The sequence below is a fragment of the Pipra filicauda genome, unplaced genomic scaffold (assembly GCF_003945595.2).
Source record: "Pipra filicauda isolate LSUMZ 115617 unplaced genomic scaffold, ASM394559v2 scaffold337_size785800_pilon, whole genome shotgun sequence".
NCBI lineage: Eukaryota > Metazoa > Chordata > Aves > Passeriformes > Pipridae > Pipra > Pipra filicauda.
Genome location: NW_024104462.1, coordinates 90970 through 109167, shown reverse-complemented (window position 1 = coordinate 109167; position 18198 = coordinate 90970). Strand labels below are relative to the sequence as shown.

Here is an 18198-nt window from a genome sequence, read left to right as displayed (position 1 = left end):
TGGAAAAGAATTTAAAAGGTTTGGGTTGGTTCAAATGGAAACCGATTTTTTTGAAGGAAACTGTGCTGGTAGTAGAGTGCCTAGCCCCTGACTTCTAGCAGCTCTTACATCAGTTGTATGTGCTGCTGGGAGTATGAAGGTCTGTGCTGGGAAGACCTGGGCAGGAATGATTGCATTCATTCCTCTGTGCAAGAGCCAGCTCATTCCATGTTTTAAGCTGTGTATTACTAGTTTAATAAAGCAGGTTCCTTCAGCATGCCAGGGAACTTACTCAGCTGCAGCTTACAAAACCTCCTTGTTCTCCCAAAGTTCTTTGTGCAAAAATAGATAGACGCCAACCAGCAAATCCACCTTTAATTTGTGGGGGTATATTGAGCCATGAGTGCCCTTTTCTGAATGCAGGGCAGCATTAAAAGCTCCCTGGCAGCACTGGGATGAGAGAGCCTTGCAAGGCAATGTGGCTCATGGTGACAGCACCCTCGTGACCTTCACCTCAGGACAGCTCTGTGTCTGCAATGATGTTGGCAGCACAGAGCAACAGATGTACCTGCAGCTGCTGTTCCCTGGGCTGCTTGTGAGTAGATGTTCACCTACACGAGTGCCCTGGGCCTTTCTGCACTGCCCTAGGAGGGCTTTGGCCACAAAGAAAGGTGATTCGCTGTCTTCTGCCCATGAGAAGCTGAAACAGGGTGGTGTTGGCCTGGGGCTCACCTAACTTTTCCTAGGACATCATTTCTTGCCCACCCGAACCCCAAGCTTGTAGCAGTCCTGGCTGGGGTGGGATGGTGCTAAGGGCCAGTACCTGTTGTGAGCAGCAGCCCCCTTATCCCAACCCCAAATGTAGTATGCCTGTTCATGGGGGCAATCTGCTGGCACTGCCTCTGGCTGTGTGGGTGGGGAGAGAGGCAGTGGCCTTGGGCACCAGTAGCACTGAGTTCAGATGAGCAGGACTCCAGGGCTTTGAGCTAAGGAAGGACATCCAGGCACTCAGCAAGTAAAACAAAAAGGCTGCTTTTCCCTATCAAGCTCTTGTGAGGCAAAGAAATAACTATGTATTGCTTTTATAAGAAAATGTTGAGAATGGATGTTGTCCAGTCTGTGTAATTCCTTGGCTCCCATGTCCTCTGAAATGGCCTGTATGTGCTTAGACACTTTGTCATGGTCGGAGTGGAGCCCTCACGCTGAAACTGTGGAGCTTGAGGGGTAATTTGCTGGAATTTGTTCTTTCATTTTCCATAATAACCGGGAGCATGTTGCAGTAACCAACCCCCTGGGTAGGCACTGGTGTAGGTCCTCCAGCAAGCTGTGGTCCCTGCAACCCTTTCTGGGGCTTCCCACCAGTTGCTGGGACAGAAGCAGCAGATGCCCCACTGCCAACTATAACTCTTGGGTTCAGGCTCAGCCAGATGATGGGCCCCTTGCCTGGCCAGATCCTGCTGGCTGCAGGGCAGAGGGGACCTGGCACCATTCTCTCTCCCACCCCATGCATGGGAAGCTGTTCTGTGGTGTCCACTTGACTCAGAGGTGTGAAACCCCTACTCCCTGCCCCTGAATCCAGGTCTGTGAAGTGAGGCACAGAGCCACTCATCAGCTTGGGAGGTGTCCCTGGAAAAGAGGGGCAACCCCAGGGCATGTGGGGTCTGTGGGGAAGAACTGGGTGATCAGCAGGGGATTTGTTCCCCATTTGTTCCCTATTTGTTCCTCAGGTTGGTGCTCTGGGTTCAATGATCTTAGGGGACCAAATCAGAGAGAAGGTCTTTGCAGGGAGATCAGCATTGCCCAGTCTGGTACTGGCACTTTTTTATGGTTTTGGGTCCACATTGAAAAGATCTAAGCCTGCTCTCACAGTACATGCGCCCACTTCAGCTCCCTGTAGTACATGTGCTCCAAGCCCCAGGCCCAGAAATCATGGATGTATTTTGCTACATTTTTCATGAAAACTTCCATTGGAAACATCTGGCAGGAACAAGAACAGCCCAGGCATTTGATATCCTAGAAAGCTGAAAGTAATTGAAACCAGAAGCTGGTGAACATTAGGAAGAATGCAGTAAGGAACACCATTCCTTGTGTCAGAAGACACTTAGCTGCAGTGATGATTTAACTTTAGTTAAATCATGATTTAACTTTAGTTTGATGCATGTTATCTGTATACTTCATTCCAGTTGGCTTTAGTACCAGAGACTTTTGAAAGAGCAGCTCTAAAGCAGAGCTGTAGTGCAGAAGGGCTGTGACACTCACCTCAGGCTTTCTTAGAGTGTTTCTCTCTAGATAATTTATATTTCTGAGAAAACCCCAGGAGATTTAACTACAAGCTCTTTAATTAGACCTTTACCTGGAGTAATTTTCAGTAAGACCAGGTTGATTTTGAAAAGGTCTACACATCTCTGCTGTGCTGTGTACACTGAGCTGCCCACACTGGGCTGTGCCCACAGGGGTGGAGGGACGGTGCTGGCACAAAGCTGGTCCCACCACAACCATCACCTCTGTGCTATTCCAGCTTCCAGCAGCAAAAGAGCCTCCTGAGAGTCCCTGCACTAGATCCAGACTCATGAGAAGGTGCAACACTCCTCCTCGCCCACTGATCTCTCCCTTTGCATCAGCATTTCTTGCCTTAGTTTGTTTTTTTAGTGGGTTTTTTTGTTTGTTTTTTGTTCTCGTTTGAAAGGATCTGTTAAAGGGGGCCCTTGCTCTCAACATGGGTGTGCAGCTGAGCCCTCACTCTGGGCCACGGGCACCTGAATCGAGCTGTGGTGAACCACAGTGACCTGGGCTCACAGTAGCAAGCCCTGTGCTCGTCTTGTTTTGGGTTTTCCTGAGGGCGAGCAGGATCCTGCACAGGTGCAGAGATGTCACTTGTGTGTGGCCTGTTGTAGCTCATGGCTTTGTGGGTAGGAGACTAATCTTGTATGGTCCTGGGGTCTAGGTGAAACACTTGAGATGTTTTACAGCTCTGGGAGTGCAATAAGAAGTATCTTCATGAACAGGACCAAGTACCAGACATTATACTGGGAGCACAGTGTCCACCATCTGAGCCCTGGAGCCTCCAGGCTGCAGCCAGGTTTCCTTCTGCTGCCCCTGCTTCTGACACTGACTCTTAACGTCTGTCTCCACTTCTGGGGAGGTGAGACATCAGTTGAAAATCCCAAGGCTAAGAAAAGGTTTGATTTCGGATCTCCTGTTTCCTGGCTGCTGGTCCTATGGGAGTGACTGGAGCCGGCCCAGTCACTCCCAAGTGTGGAAGTGTGGCCCATCCCCAGAGCACTGAGTGCCACGGCCAGGCCTTCCTTGGACACCTCCAGGAGTGGGGACTCCACCACCTCCCTGGGCAGCCCCTTCCAATGCCTGACCACCCTTTCCAGGAAGAAATTCCTCCTGATGCCCAACCTGAACCTCCCCTGGTGCAACTTAAGTCCATGTCCTCTCATCCTGTCCCTTGTTTCCAGGGAGCAGAGCCCAACCCCCTCCAACTCCCCCGTCCTGTGCCCCTGGAAGCCCCCCTGAGCCTCCTTGTCTCCAGGCTGAGGCCCCCAGCTCCCTCAGGTGTTATTTGTGCTCTAGACTCTTCCCCAGCTCCATTCCTTTCTCTGGACACATTCCAGCCCCTCAGTATCTTTCTTGTCGTGAGGGGCCCAGAACTGGACACAAGATTCGAGATGCCTCAGCAGTGCCCAGCACAGGAACAGGCACTGCCCTGGTCCTGCTGCCACACCGTGGCTGGTACAAGCCTGGATGTCACTGGCCTTCTTGACCACCTGGGCACACACTGGTGTGCCAACTCCCCACACCCAGCTGTGGAAGCAAAGAGCACCCCCAGGCAATGAGAGCCACTCTCCCAGTTTTCCCTGGCTGGTTCAGGTGCCCAGGTGGGAGCAGAGTGCAGGAAAACAACTGGCTCTGAGTAAGGGGAGTAAGGGGCTCCATGGGGAGCCCCTGCTGCCAGCTCGTCACACGCGTGTGCTGAGCCCTGCACCGACAACATCCCGGTCTGCCTCAGATCTCTAACTCAGGGCCATCCAGTATATCCACAAGCTGCAGTATCATTTCATGTTCTCCCCAGCCTAGCATGGGTTAGTAGCTGAAAAAAATACACATTAATTACTTTCAGATCTCTAATTCTGATCCATGAACTACACAACCAGCTACCACAGCATTGCTATTCCATGCCTGCTGTTGGAAAGGCCCCACTTTGCATTACAACAGTCACACTCTGATTTCATAATGTTCCCCATCATGATATGAAAACATCTGTCAAGATAATAGTTGCTGTAAAATCTTAACAGAAGGTAGGCTGGAGCAAGGGCTGAGATACAAAACTGTGCCTGTCACACTGCAAAGCAGGGATGTCAGGAGACTTGGGGAGCGCAGGTGAATCTGCACATCTCAATTTTGGAGTTTTTTTCTTTGGTGTTAAGAACATGCATTAGATTTTCCTGTCTCAAGAAATAAGTGTACAAACCTTTCTATGTCTGGACTTGCCTGTGCTTCAGAGCCCCTGAATGATTGACAAGCTGTATGATTTGGGATGACAGCTTTGTGCGATTGAAAATCAGAAAGTCCCATGATAGATACAAAACTTAAGTCTCCCTTATAAATGACAGTAGGAATTGAATGAGTGGGACACTGCCGGTGTTTCAAGCCAATCAAGAAAGTTGCAAAATTTCAGCAAGCTGAAGAAAGATTACTGTTGTTATTCTGTGTGTCTGGAGTTTTCCAGAGAGCAACTACTTTAGAAACTCTCTGTATTTCCCTCTGGTAGGGTAGTTGGTCTTCCCACTCTGCAGGGGAGATCATAAAGGAATGATTTGTCTCTTCTACAGGGAAGAGGCTGGATCAGACTCAAAGCAGGCTGTGACACTTGGGTTCCAGCTTCTGAGTACAGGATTTCAGGAGGACATCCAATCCCCAAGGGCTTGACATGAAGCCACTTGTGCTGTGCAGGGGATTGTTAAGCACCCCAGAGGGACAAATCACAAACTCTTCTAAAAAAGGGGGGATCTGCTTAGCCTGAGCTGGTCTTGGAGGTCTTTTCCAACCTTAATGATTCTGTGGGTGGGGTCCAACCCCCTTGCTTTGGGCATGCCTGGGAGCAGGAAATGCCCTGTCTTAATCACACTGGCGATTCAGTGTCAGGAAAAAGTCCCAAACTGCTTATTGGTCTGGTGTGTCTCAGTTTTTTGCTCTCAGTACATTCACTGTGCTGAGTTCAAAGGGCTGATCACAAGGGATGAGGGCTAAAAAAAGCTTTTCTCTCATCCTCCAGGCTTAGGGGGATTCTAGGAATTCATAGTTCATGAGATATGTGGCTGTTGTGTCCATTTTTAGTGACCTTAAATGAAATTACGGGCAACATGGAACATGTTTTTCAAAACGCTGGTGACTGACTCTGCTGCAAGCCCACAAGGTTAGTTCTTGTTGTGCAAACACAAGCAGGGTCAGCCACTGTGGCCTAAAGACAAGGTGACGTCCCCTGTGCTGCAGCAGCAGCTGCAGGTGTCCCAGGGTGCTCCAGCTGGGAGTGGTGCTTTGGGAGGTGGCAGGAGCTATTTGGAGTGGGCTTCTGGCTTCACACAAGTCCTGTAGGCTTCACTCTGCTGAGGGAAAGCTGGTGCTGCAGCCTTGGATGAGCATCCATGCAGAACAGGGAGAAAATAGGGCTTACTGAGCAGTAACAGAAAATGACCAGAACAGAGATCCTTCCTCTCCTGCACCAGGAGCTCACTCTATCTGTGCATGAAGGCTCCCACTGCTCCTGCCAGTCATTGCCTGGCTGCTCTGTACCAACCAAACTATGTTTGGGACTGGAAGACCTCCCTTCAAAGCCCACTCTGGCCCCAGGGAACTCATACCCGCTTTTCAAGAGTTTTTGAGTCAACTTTGCTGGTTTTGCAAAAGTCAGTGAAGGCTTGATCTCACTGGAAATGTGCACCTGGGGTCACAGGCCAGGAAGGCAGTACCCCAGCAGCAGCCTGGCTGTGCTGCCCTGAGACGGGAGAGCTCAGCTCCAAGTCCTGCCTGTCCCCCTGCCTCTCCTGCAGAGTTGGGGAATTTTGCTGCAGTTGTATTTTTTTTCCATGCTAATTCCCACTGTTTTCCTATGCTTTTCAGGGCACACACGTTGGCTGAAGTGGATTCAAGGGTGTTTTGGCAGCGTGGTCTGAGAAGCCTGTGGCACAACCTTGGTCTGAGGAAGGGAGAGGAATGACTGAGTCTATGGCCAGGCCTTACTGCCTGAGCTGCCCACGTCAGAGATGCAGAGGTACAGTGTGTCCTTGCTCAGCCTGTTTCTCCTAGACACAGCTCTGCCTTCCCCAGGCACAGCCAAGCTTGCAGCCCCAGAAGTTCAGGTGAAAGTGCTGCTCTGGGTCACTAGTGCTCAGGACTGAGCAGAGCTGTTACTGTCCTAGCGGGCTGGCAAAGGGGGTAGTGCCCAGTGGTTTTGTGGCTACTGTTTACCCTTACCAATATCCGTCTCACATGGGAATTGCAATCATCCATGTCTAAGAACCTTCTTAGAACGATGTGATGAGGCTTCTGCAGCTCTTTTTGGCAGCAAGGGCAGTGAACATCCTGGGCAGCCAAAATTGTATTTGGAGCTATGTTTCTGTACCATATTCAAGGTTTGGCATTCATGAAGTGTCCATCCCTGGCTAGATTTGGGTGTTGTTCTTTCTGATTAGTCTCTATTTTGCCATGGTTTATCACATCATATTTCAGTCATGGCCTCTCATCCCATCCCCTCTGACCCATGCAGTGATGGGAAGCCACAAGAGTTGCCATAACTGATCCTAACACCTTTTTTCCTTGCCATGGCCTTGGTCTCCACCCCACACAGGGCTGCTTTGGGTTCCCTCACCACTGTGCAGCTCTGCCCAGGCATCCTGTGAGCAGGAGCAGGGAAGCAGGTCCCTTCTGCACTATTATTTCTTTGACATGTGGGTGAGAGTGGAAGGAAGTGCTGGCCATGGTCATAGCTGGCAGGAGAGCATGTGACTGGGAGAGGAAATTCTCACAAGAAAAAATCTGCAAACCACAGATAGGTCCCAGAGTTACCAAAGTTGGAAAAAGAGCAGCTCCTTTTCTTACACACTGTATATGGCAGAAAATGAACACGAATTGTGAGCAGGCAGGAGTGTCAATCCCTTCCTTCCAAATATAGGGAAGGGGCTGAACCAAGAGGACCAAGCTGAGCCTATAAAAGCAGTCGGGGAGAAAGCCCTTGGTGGCTCCCAATGTCCTGGCCAAGCTCATGGCCATGCTGTGACTGACCTGCAGAGTGGCAGAGGGCTCCTGCCACAGGTCCTGTTCCCTGTGCTTGGAACTTCGCAAGGTTGTAGCGCTGCCGTGGGAATTCTGCTGTGGATTCCCTGCTGGGCCATTTCTTGGGCAGGGAAGGGCAGATCTCTGGTGAACTGTGCTGGCCCTCAGCAGGCGCAGTGGCTTGCAGTAAGTGAGGGGTGTCAGGCCTTTGGAGAGGCTGTAGCTTTGGTGAAGTCTGACCTTCCACTCTTTCTCTTGCAGAGATCTGAGATGTCAGCCTGTTCCTTCCTGCTTTCTGTTGACTGATTGTTAAGGTGAGAATTTAAGGCATGAAAACTAACATCTTGCCCAGGCTGGCATGAGCTGATTTTTCCCTTGCACTCACCGTGGACAGGTCCCTGTTCTTCCTCCTGCATGAGCTGCTCGTGTCCATTCCTGCCCGCTGTGGCTGCCCACCAGAGGACTAGGACAGGCTCCATGTTGATAGGGAGTGGGGGAAGTCATAAATGAAAAACCAGGAAAAAGACAGTCTTCAGGGCTTCACTTTTTCTAAGCACTATGTTAATCCTTTAGAGATCCCTCCCCTTTGCCACACTTCCACTGGGAGCCATCCTGCTCCTTTGGGCATGGATCTCCTTTCCCTGGGGCCATAAAGGGTGGCAGCTCCTTTTCACTAGGTTTGTACATTCCAGCTTTGAAAGACAAACATCTCCCCGAAGACCTGCAGCAGGTGAGGGCTGGGAGGGGTGAGCTCAGAGCAGACAGCTGGGAAGGGCTGTGGATGTTCAGCTTCACTCTGCTCTAAGGACTGCCCAGGGGACCAGCACAGGGTGTGTCTTTCAGCTCCAGCCATGAGCAGAGACGCTGCCATGGAAGTTTTTGGTGAGGCTGCACCGTACCTGCGCAAGTCAGAGAAGGAGAGAATAGAAGCCCAGAACCAACCATTTGATGCCAAGACCTACTGCTTTGTGGCTGACCCTGAGGTGGAGTACACCAAAGGGAAGATCAAGGCTGCACAGGATGGGAAGATAACTGTGGAGACAGAGGATGGCAGAGTAAGTGCATTTCTCCTGGTCCTGCTGAGGGACCCAGGGCATTGCTGGGGAGGGCAAGGAACGGGGGAAGCACCAGAGTAGCTCAGGCAGGAAATCTGCCCTGCTCTGCCCTCCAACTGGGACCAGCACAGCCTCCAAAGGAAAGCATAGCTCTGAATGCTGGGATACAGTTATTCATTGGATAATTATTCTTAGTTTGGGCTTTAAAGAGCAGGCAGTGCTCTAAACCAGGTTAGGTCATTGCCTTGCCAGTCTTGGCATTCCTCAACCACTGCTTTTAACACTTTTTCAGTTAACATTGTCATATCCACTGATAAATTCTTTCCTTTACTGGTAGCAGAGCAGATAGATAAAATCTGAAAGTCCCCTTTGAATGTGATATTGTCGGTGTCACTGGCTGCAGTTTCCCAGAGGAGCCTCCAAGGTGTTACTCTTCCAAAAATGCTGAAATGTCATAGCAGCTCATGTCCTGACAACTTTTGTGACAATAATTGCAGAGGCTCAAAGAACCACCTCGACCAACATCTTGGCAGTAAATGCTACAAGAGTTTTAGAAAGCAAGTAAAGAGTAAGCAGTGATCCACAGCAGTCTCAGGGAAGTGACCGAGGCTGCACCAGGCTGAGATGCACAAGGTCCTGCTTTCCTAGGGCCTGACTATTTTATGTCCATTTGGACTTTTTGCCCCTGCAGTGGCCTGTGGGAAAGATTTTCACACTTTTAAAATTGGATTAAGTGTAAAGTCCTTCCTTTTCTCTGCTATATGCAGCATTATTTTTTCTTTCGCAAGGAGTAGAAGAGAATAATTCTTCCTTGCTATGGCTATGGTTCTCTCTGCTGTTCCGGACTTTGCAAACTTTGAAAGTGTCTCCTTTTCACCCCCAAACTCTCAGGTTGTACTCTCCTCATAAAAAAGCCATTTCATATGTGTGACCATCTTTGTTTCTCTTCTCTGGAGCGTTTCTAGTACAATTCTATCCCTTCTAAGAGGTGTGATCAGTAATGAAGGTGTGGATGAACTGATGGACACTTCCTACATAACACTCCCTTCTCTTCTCCCTTTCTTTTCTAACTATTCCTAATATTTTAAAGCTTCCTGCCCTCTCCTGAGCACTGAGCTGCCATTATGTTAGTAGTGACTCCCAGGTATGTGCTGTGAGGAGCAGTTAATGCACGATCTCTTGTTCTACATGGAGACTTCCTGCGAGTCCTAATTGCTCAGGTGTTTGAGTGCTTTAAAAAGGTATTTAGGGATACATATCACAAAGCTGCTTTTGAAAACTGGGCCTATAATTCTTGCTTTCTCAAAGGAGTCCAAGACCATTCCACTAGTCAGGACTTGAGGTAAGAAATAGTGTTCAGTCTTTCTGAATCAAATATGATTCCACACTATTTCCTCCTTGCCTTGGACTAGTCAGCTTGGACCAGTCCATGGGAGCAACAATTTCAGCAATGGATAAAAGCAGTGGGATAAGTCATCTGAATAAATTACAGCAGGATTTTCAAGCTCTTTCATGGTTCATAGTGGCTGAGATGAGCTGCTACCAGCTGTGAACATCTGCTTTCCTGTACATCTTCTGCCTCCCCCCCCCATCTCCACAGGCCCTGGCTGTGTGAGGGGGCAGTCACCCACAGTGTGAGCCCAGCAGACGGTGCTCTTTGGAAGACATAGAGCCATTCTTCAATTAGGAATGGCCACAGGCAGGCGTGGAACAAGTCAGTCCCAAAGCAGGATTTGCTATTGATGAATCTTGTGCTGAAGACCTGAAGTTCATAAGCAGCAATAATGTGTGGAAAGATCTGCTCCATCAGAAATCCTGTCTTTGTGCTTGTAGCAGTTCCAGAACAGTAAATGTACATCGTGTCAGTTTGACAGTATTGTAGAGCTCCTGGCTGGCAGCAGTGTTTGCCCTGAAATAGCCATATCCTGTTTTGCACAGTTAAGCAGAAAGAAAAAATATGAATTAGAGCAGCCTTACAGATGTTATTACTTCTCTGAGTTTGTGTCTCAGTGTGTACTTAAGAAAGGACTATTGAGAGTTGCTGAATCAAGGTTCACTCTTTCTTTCTGAATTATAGACAGTTGCTGTCAAACCTGATGATGTGTATGCCATGAACCCACCAAAGTTTGACAGAGTTGAGGATGTGGCCATGCTGACCCACCTGCATGAACCCGCCGTCCTCTACAACCTCAAGGACCGCTACAGCTCCTGGATGATCTATGTAAGTTCCCTCTTCTGGCAAAGGTGAAAGTACAGCCACAGGAGCTGGACTTCAGTGACTCTTCTGTTCCATTTTTTTTCCTGCAGACCTACTCGGGTCTCTTCTGCATCAGTGTCAACCCCTACAAGTGGCTGCCCGTGTACAACCCGGAGGTGGTGTTGGCCTACCGAGGCAAGAAGCGCCAGGAGGCCCCTCCACACATCTTCTCCATCTCTGACAACGCCTATCAGTTCATGCTCACTGGTGAGTTTCTCTATTTTGACCAGGTTCATAGAAAAAACTGTGTCAGAAATGCAGTTCTGCCAAGTGCCATTCCACTCCTGCCATGGGCTCAGTCACCTTTGCAGGGTGCTACCCCAGCTCCTTGGTCTGGGTCGTGGTGTAGATTGTCTGCTTAGTCTCCTAATTACTGTGCAACTATTTTAGCTCTGAATGATGCGAAACCTGCTCCAGACAGCTTTCCCTGTCTCCTGAATTTTTTTTTTTTTTTTATTTTTGAAGCATCTGCTGTTGTGCTGCACATTTATCTGCATTCCTGGTCTAAGTACTAAGCTAAGGACCATAACAGGGACCTCTGCAAAGGGCAGTTGCAGTTGGATAGGATACACTACCTGGGAAGTCCCTAGTCAGCACACCTGAACGTGGCTTCAAGCAACAGCAGGTAGATTCAGAACAGAGCTGGTAGAAATATTTTCACCAAAATACATGGGTTTAGTTTGAATAAGGTCCTGTCTTGTATTAAATATCAATAAAATTAGAAATGATAAAGATAGAAGCAAGAAAGACTGCAGCAATGGTGGAGGGGAAAAGACAAAAAGTGGAGTATAGGGAGGGGAAGAGAGGAGGAGAGAAGACCATGCAGCTTTTCAGTTTTGCCTGCAGAGATTTTGTTTCATTCCCTCTGATGGACACAGTTGCCTGAGAACCAGCACTTTTCCCTACAGCTTCTCTGACTGCAGGTATTTTTCCCTTTGACAGATCGTGAAAACCAGTCTATCCTGATCACGTAAGTACATCTGTCACTTTGGGCTTTGTGTCCAGCAAAAAGGGGCTGGATTTTTCTTGACTGTGCTTTCTTTCAACAGCGGGGAATCTGGTGCCGGGAAGACTGTGAACACAAAACGTGTCATCCAATACTATGCAACCATTGCAGCCAGCGGGGACCCAGCCATGAAGGAGTCTGGGATGAAGGTGTGAGGAAGAGGGGTTGGCAAGGGGCAGTTCAGGATGTCCACTTGTGGCTGTGGACAGCACTGGTGACAAACATTTCCCTCAAGATATCTTTTATTAGCCTCAGTCACTCTCTCAAAAGGCAGCAGGACCAGGGGCTGATGTGCAGGTACGACCACAACAAATACAAGCCACTGGAGCTGCCACTGACACTGCACAGGTGTAGCTTTACCTGGTCTGAAACCAGGTCTGTGGGATTGGTGTCCGGGAAGAATCAGAGTTTTCCTCACATGGATCAGTCTGTCCCTGTGGCTGAGACCTGAGAACTCTGACAATGAGAGAAATTCTGAATAAGAGGCAAATGACTCATTCACTATTTACCCCCAGTGCTGGTTCTTGGTGCTGGAGTCGAAAAGGTGCTGCAGTAGCACTGCACAGCTGAAATGAAAGGCACATGGCTGCACATATAATCATACCATAGGTTCACTTCTTCCTACCACAAAGCTCATGGTGTTTTTCAATAATTATTCAATTATTCCTGCAGGGTACACTCAAGGATCAAATCCTCAGCGCCAACCCACTGCTGGAGGCCTTTGGGAATGCCAAGACAATGAGAAATGACAACTCCTCACGCTTTGTGAGTCATCCTGTGTCTGTCTCTGCCCTCCTGCATTTCTAATGCTCTTTACCTGCTTGTTAGTTGCAACTGGGAGCCCCTGGGCTGGGAAAAATGTTCTTGTTGACCAGTTTTCGTGGTTGGTTGTGAGATGCTGATGTGTTTGCAGCTGTTTCATGCTCACAGCTATCTGGGCTGCAGCAAACTGTTCCCCATTATCTAGATTTGGATATCTAAGCTAATTCAGACTGATTTGGAGGTGCTGTCACTGAAACTCAAGAGAGAAAACCAGAGATTGCTGCACTGACCACTGTCTTTTGTCTGCTTGCCAGGGTAAATTCATTCGTATCCATTTTGGAACCTCTGGAAAACTGGCGTCTGGTGACATTGAGACCTGTGAGTGACTGAGGGGGGCTGACTGCTCTGCTAGAAGGCGAAGAGCCTGAAAAATTTCTATGCATACATATTACAGACCTGCTGGAAAAGTCAAGAGTCACTTTCCAGCTGAAAGCTGAGAGAAGCTACCATATCTTCTACCAGATCCTCTCCAATAAGAAGCCTGAACTGCTTGGTAAGGACAGCCATCGCCTGGTGACATTAAGTAAAGTCACTGTGGGAAACATTTCCCCTCAACATGCCAGCTCAGTGATGGAGGGTCCAGTGGCAACTGCTGCCCTGGTGCCATGTGTCACCTGCCCCCAGGTCCTCCTTTGGCAGTGCCTCAGGCTGTGCAGAGCAGGGACACTTTGGTCATGCTTATTTACATCCCTGACACCACGGTGTTGGCCAGGCCAGGGATACCTGCTGTGCACAGCACTGGTGTCTCTGTGTGACAGGGGACACACTCAGGGTTACTCCACCTCCCATTTATTCTCCCTGGGTAAGTTCTAACTGTGTGCAGGTGAGGTGCAGGGGTGAATGGCTTTCCTCTGTCTTCCTTGTCTCTTAATAGAAAACCAAGACTTTGGGATGCAAAAGGAAGGAGAGCTTGTGAAATCTTGCTGAGCCATTGTTCCAACTACCCTGCTAAGTTCTGGCTCTCACTCCTGTGTTTGCCTTTCAGAGATGCTTCTCATCACTGCCAACCCATATGACTACCCCTTCATCAGCCAAGGGCAGATCTCTGTGGCGAGCATTGATGACCAGGAGGAGCTTGTTGCCACAGATGTGGGTACAGTTAATGAGGACAGTCTCACTCTTACTCTCACCACTGCTATAACCAGCTGATCTGTCTCATCTGCAGGCAGCCATTGGCATTTTGGGCTTCAGCCCTGATGAGAGAATGGGGATTTACAAGCTGACAGGGGCAATCCTGCACTATGGAAACATAAAGTTCAAGCAGAAACCACGTGAGGAGCAAGCAGAGCCAGATGGCACAGAAGGTAATACTTTCATGGCTGTGAGAGAACTATTTCCAACTGGTTTCCATACCATTTTTCACTAGAAACAGCAGGAGTTTTCCAGGAGAGATGCAGTTGTTCCATAATGACCACAAAAAAAAAGGTTTGGCTTTCAGCTTACCAGCTCCAGTAGAGTCACTTTCTGCATCCACTTTATTCCTGATGACTCTGCTGAAGGACCTTGTGCCTAGGACATATTATTACTGTAGTGTTCACGAGTTTCTGGTCACACATCCAGACTTGGGCTGCTTGGGTGACGTTGTGGAGAAGTGACTCGAAGGGAAAACCACTCTTGTCCCATTACCAATGCCCTCACAGCTTCCACCACATCAGCTAGGGCTGCCGTAGCCATTCCATCACGAGGACCAGCTCTACAAGACTGTTCAGAAGAGTAAATGAGAATGTTAGTCAAGCTTTGTGGATAGGCTAAAGCCACCCACGTTGCAGGTTTCGGAGTGAGCTCTGGCTGGTCCCAATGCACTCTGTAGGTCTAAGCTAAGAAGAAAGTATTTCAGCTTATGATTTTGTTTTCCAGAGGCTGACAAAGCAGCATATCTGATGGGCCTGAATTCAGCAGACTTGCTGAAAGCTTTGTGCTATCCCCGGGTGAAAGTGGGAAATGAATATGTCTTGAAGGGCCAAACAGTGGATCAGGTGAGTGTCAAGGAGCAGCAGGGACCATCCTCTGCCTAAAGGAAGGAATGGGTACAGGTCACAGCTGAGCTGGTCAGGACCATTAGGGGCTGTTAGTGCACTGTGTGGGCTGTGTACCTGGGCACGCTGAGGGTTTATTCTGGTGGGGCCCTGGCAGTGCCCTGACAGAGGTGTGTGAACCATCTCCCTGCAGGTGCACCAGGCAGTGAGTGCCATTGCCAAGTCAGTCTATGAGAAACTCTTCCTGTGGATGGTGATGCGCATCAACCAACAGCTGGACACAAAGCTGCCAAGGCAGCACTTTATTGGGGTCTTAGACATCGCTGGATTTGAGATCTTTGAGGTTTGATTTTATACAGCACTCTCAGACTTCTGGCTGTCTTTAAATTCTTTTTCATTTTGTTTGACTTCTATGACCTTTCCTCCTCCTCACCTCAGTGCAACCCTCAAGAACAGGGCAAATCTCTCTGAAGCTGCTTCTGCCTTTGTAGATCCATCACCTACTTTGTAAGAGAAGAGACATGGCAGAAGCATAGAAATGAATCTGCTGTCCCCCTCCCCACAGAATCTGCATTTAGTGACATTAGGGCCATCCAAAAACATAGCCAGTGCAGGCTACAGCAACCATGTGCTGCACAGCGCAACTTCTCTGTAAGCCTGGACCGCCCATGGTGTATTCTTTACACTGTTATCAAAACCCTTCTGAGACAGCCTGGCTGACTTTGCTATGACGTCTCTGTGAAATAAATTGATTGGAGGCAGTTTAACATTACTAACACACTTACTCAAACGTTAGTTCAACAGCTTTGAGCAGCTGTGCATCAACTTCACCAACGAGAAACTGCAACAGTTCTTCAACCACCACATGTTCGTGCTGGAGCAGGAGGAGTACAAGAAGGAGGGAATTGAGTGGACATTCATTGACTTTGGGATGGACCTGGCTGCCTGCATTGAGCTTATAGAAAAGGTGAGTTTCTTAAGCATCTTTGGCACTCACACAAATTGGATCTGGAAGGGATTCTTGAGAGTGTTTGCATTGAGTGCCTTCAATGCAGTCTCCCTGTGAAGCTTTCAGTTCTCCTCACCTCCTCTGTTCCTTCAAACATCACCTTTGTGATTAATTATCTACTGACTGCGAATGTATTCTGTCTTCTAAAAAGACACTGCTCTTTCTTTTCTTTCTTTTGCTCTTTCTTTTTTTTTTCTTTCTTTTCTTTCTTTTCTTTCTTCCTTTCTTTCTTTTTCTTTCTTTCTTTTTTTTTAAATTTTTTTCTTTCTTTCCCTTCCTTCCTTCCTTCTTCTCTTTCTCATTATAAATTGTCATTTTTCATTGTCACATTTACCCCAGTTGTCCTCTGCATATTGGTTCCTGCTCAGGTTTCCCTCTCAGTTAAATTCAAAGCCTGATGTCTGCTTGCTTTTTGTTCCTTCTGGGTAAGGAGAAGTCACTACTGTATTCTAAGAAGTTACTACACAGTTTTTGCTTGGCTTCTTTTGTTTTCCAGACACTGTCTGTGTACTTCAAAACTATTCATGAAAATCTTTTGAGTGCTTTTGAATATCTTGCTAGCTGTTCACAACAAATCTTGCTTACTTGCTCCTTCCAGGCTAATTCTCTATAAAATACCTCCAGTACTTTAATTTGAGCATTTCTTTTACTCTGTATTATTGTAACTTGAATTTATCTTATTTGAAAACACCCTTTTTCTATTCAGCCCATGGGCATCTTCTCCATCCTGGAAGAGGAGTGCATGTTCCCCAAGGCAACTGACACCTCTTTCAAGAACAAGCTCTATGACCAGCACCTGGGCAAATCCAGCAACTTCCAGAAGCCCAAGCCTGCCAAAGGCAAGGCTGAGGCCCACTTCTCCCTGGTGCACTACGCTGGCACAGTGGACTACAACATCACTGGGTGGCTGGAGAAGAACAAGGACCCCCTGAATGAAACTGTCATTGGGCTGTACCAGAAATCATCTGTGAAGGTTTTATGCCATCTTTATGCTGCCTTTTCTTCCATAGATGAAGGTAAGATCAGAGGATTATGCTTGTTCCTACTGTACCTGTCATGTGACATGAGTCACTGTTGAGCCAGTGCTCATGTGCCGTGTGTTAGATGCACAATTATAACCCTGTGAAAGGGTTCTGCAGCTGGACTGTCATCTCATTTTCCAGCTGAAGGTGGTGGAAAGAAGAAAGAAACCAAGAAAAAGGGCTCTTCCTTCCAGACTGTGTCTGTGCTCTTTCGGGTAGGTGTGTTCTCTGCTGGGAGGGCAGTACTGTCACCCCTGGCTGCACAGGATCACCAGCCCCACTTTCTCTGTGGCCACTCTGTGGCAAGTTACATCTGGGATATGGCAAAGGTTGAGTTCTGCTTTGCTGCTGAGGTCCAGTGGGATGGTGGTGGAGAAGGGAGGTGATGTGCTTTGTCAGCACGGGTAGCTGTCTTTGCTTCGCCCTTTGGTGCTACCAGCATCCTTCCCTTCTTTGGCTGTCACTGGCTTCTTCCAGCATGTGTCCCTCTGAGAACACTGTGTGGCAGCCAGTGCCTTGCAGAAAGTGTGGGCAACACGAGTTATGTGTTGCAGCCCTAATGCTGCTGTGATGCATCTACACCTGAGGCCAGAAACAGGCTGGTCCCTTCCTGGCAGGATGAGGAGTGCATCATCCCCTGGCTGAGACATGGGCCACACTCAGAATGTGTCATTCTTGCATGAGATGGTTAAAGAATTGCACTACCCTGCAGAACAGATGACTTATGATGTCATAGACAAACATTGATTTTGTAGCTCAATTATATTTTAAATATATGTAACTAATATATCTAAGTAATAAAAGCAAGAAATTAATCCATTTATTTATTTGATCAAAACTTCTTTTGATCAAGAAAGACCATATATATATGTATATATATGTATATATATATATATGTGGTATCCCAGAATATAGTTCATTTTCTTCCATTCTGGTCCTTTTTAAGAGCTCTTATGATGAGCCTTGAACTACTAAAGGACACATTTTCATTTTAAGACAGGAGGAGAATTCTCCAATTGTATCCACTGTTAGTAGCCATTTACTTTGCTGATGCCTACACAGAACTGTAGAATATTCACTAGAGGAGTAAGGAAAAACTTCTGAATTTTGATTTTCGTCAGAGTCAAATCCCACTGAGAACTGAAGTAATACAGAGATTGCAAATGATCTCTGTTTTACAGGAAAATCTAAACAAGCTGATGTCCAACTTGCGAACAACTCATCCTCACTTTGTGCGTTGCATCATCCCCAATGAAACAAAGACCCCAGGTAATGCATAAAACGCAGATTAGAAAGGGGCAGAAAGAGGAGTTGACCAGTGCTGAACCCATTAATACATCCCCACGTTGCTCTGTCACAGGCCTCATGGATCACAAGCTCGTTCTGCACCAGCTGCGGTGTAACGGTGTCCTGGAAGGTATTCGGATCTGCAGGAAAGGATTTCCTAACAGGATTCCATATGGGGATTTTAAACAAAGGTCTGTAATTGCATCCTGTGTTTGTATCGAGCCCAATTCGTTTGAGAGAAGAGTTTTGCTAAACCAATCAATGATATAGTTGCTAGGAAAAGACTACTTTAATATTTAACAACTATGGAAAGCATGAAGACATATCTAGTAGGCGTGGTCGGTATGGGCAGTGCCCACCCAAATACTTTCCTGAATACTGTACACCAAAACCTATTTTCAAGTTCATTCATGTTCATCTGAATGTTTGGGTATTCTTTGCTTTAATTCTCAAATTTGACACAAGCTTGTTTCAGCAAAAATGCAGAGGGTGGTCTATGCACGTCCT

The 18198-nt window shown here is 47.8% G+C and overlaps 1 protein-coding gene across 1 annotated transcript in view; it reads left to right on the top strand.

Annotated features, from left to right (window-relative positions):
* Positions 1-3472: 3472 nt before the first annotated feature.
* The window catches only part of LOC113989611 (myosin-3-like), a 48921-nt gene continuing 34195 nt past the window's right edge, over positions 3473-18198 (top strand). The window contains exons 1-19 of the mRNA XM_039384052.1: positions 3473-6256; positions 7519-7571; positions 8101-8312; positions 10390-10533; positions 10620-10776; positions 11512-11539; positions 11619-11724; positions 12248-12340; positions 12652-12715; positions 12792-12890; positions 13383-13486; positions 13563-13701; positions 14255-14373; positions 14567-14716; positions 15170-15340; positions 16089-16398; positions 16546-16619; positions 17586-17673; positions 17765-17882. Of these exons, the coding sequence (XP_039239986.1) occupies positions 8109-8312; positions 10390-10533; positions 10620-10776; positions 11512-11539; positions 11619-11724; positions 12248-12340; positions 12652-12715; positions 12792-12890; positions 13383-13486; positions 13563-13701; positions 14255-14373; positions 14567-14716; positions 15170-15340; positions 16089-16398; positions 16546-16619; positions 17586-17673; positions 17765-17882 (2168 nt within the window). The 5' untranslated portion in view covers positions 3473-6256; positions 7519-7571; positions 8101-8108. The remainder of the gene's footprint in view (positions 6257-7518; positions 7572-8100; positions 8313-10389; positions 10534-10619; positions 10777-11511; positions 11540-11618; positions 11725-12247; positions 12341-12651; positions 12716-12791; positions 12891-13382; positions 13487-13562; positions 13702-14254; positions 14374-14566; positions 14717-15169; positions 15341-16088; positions 16399-16545; positions 16620-17585; positions 17674-17764; positions 17883-18198) is intronic.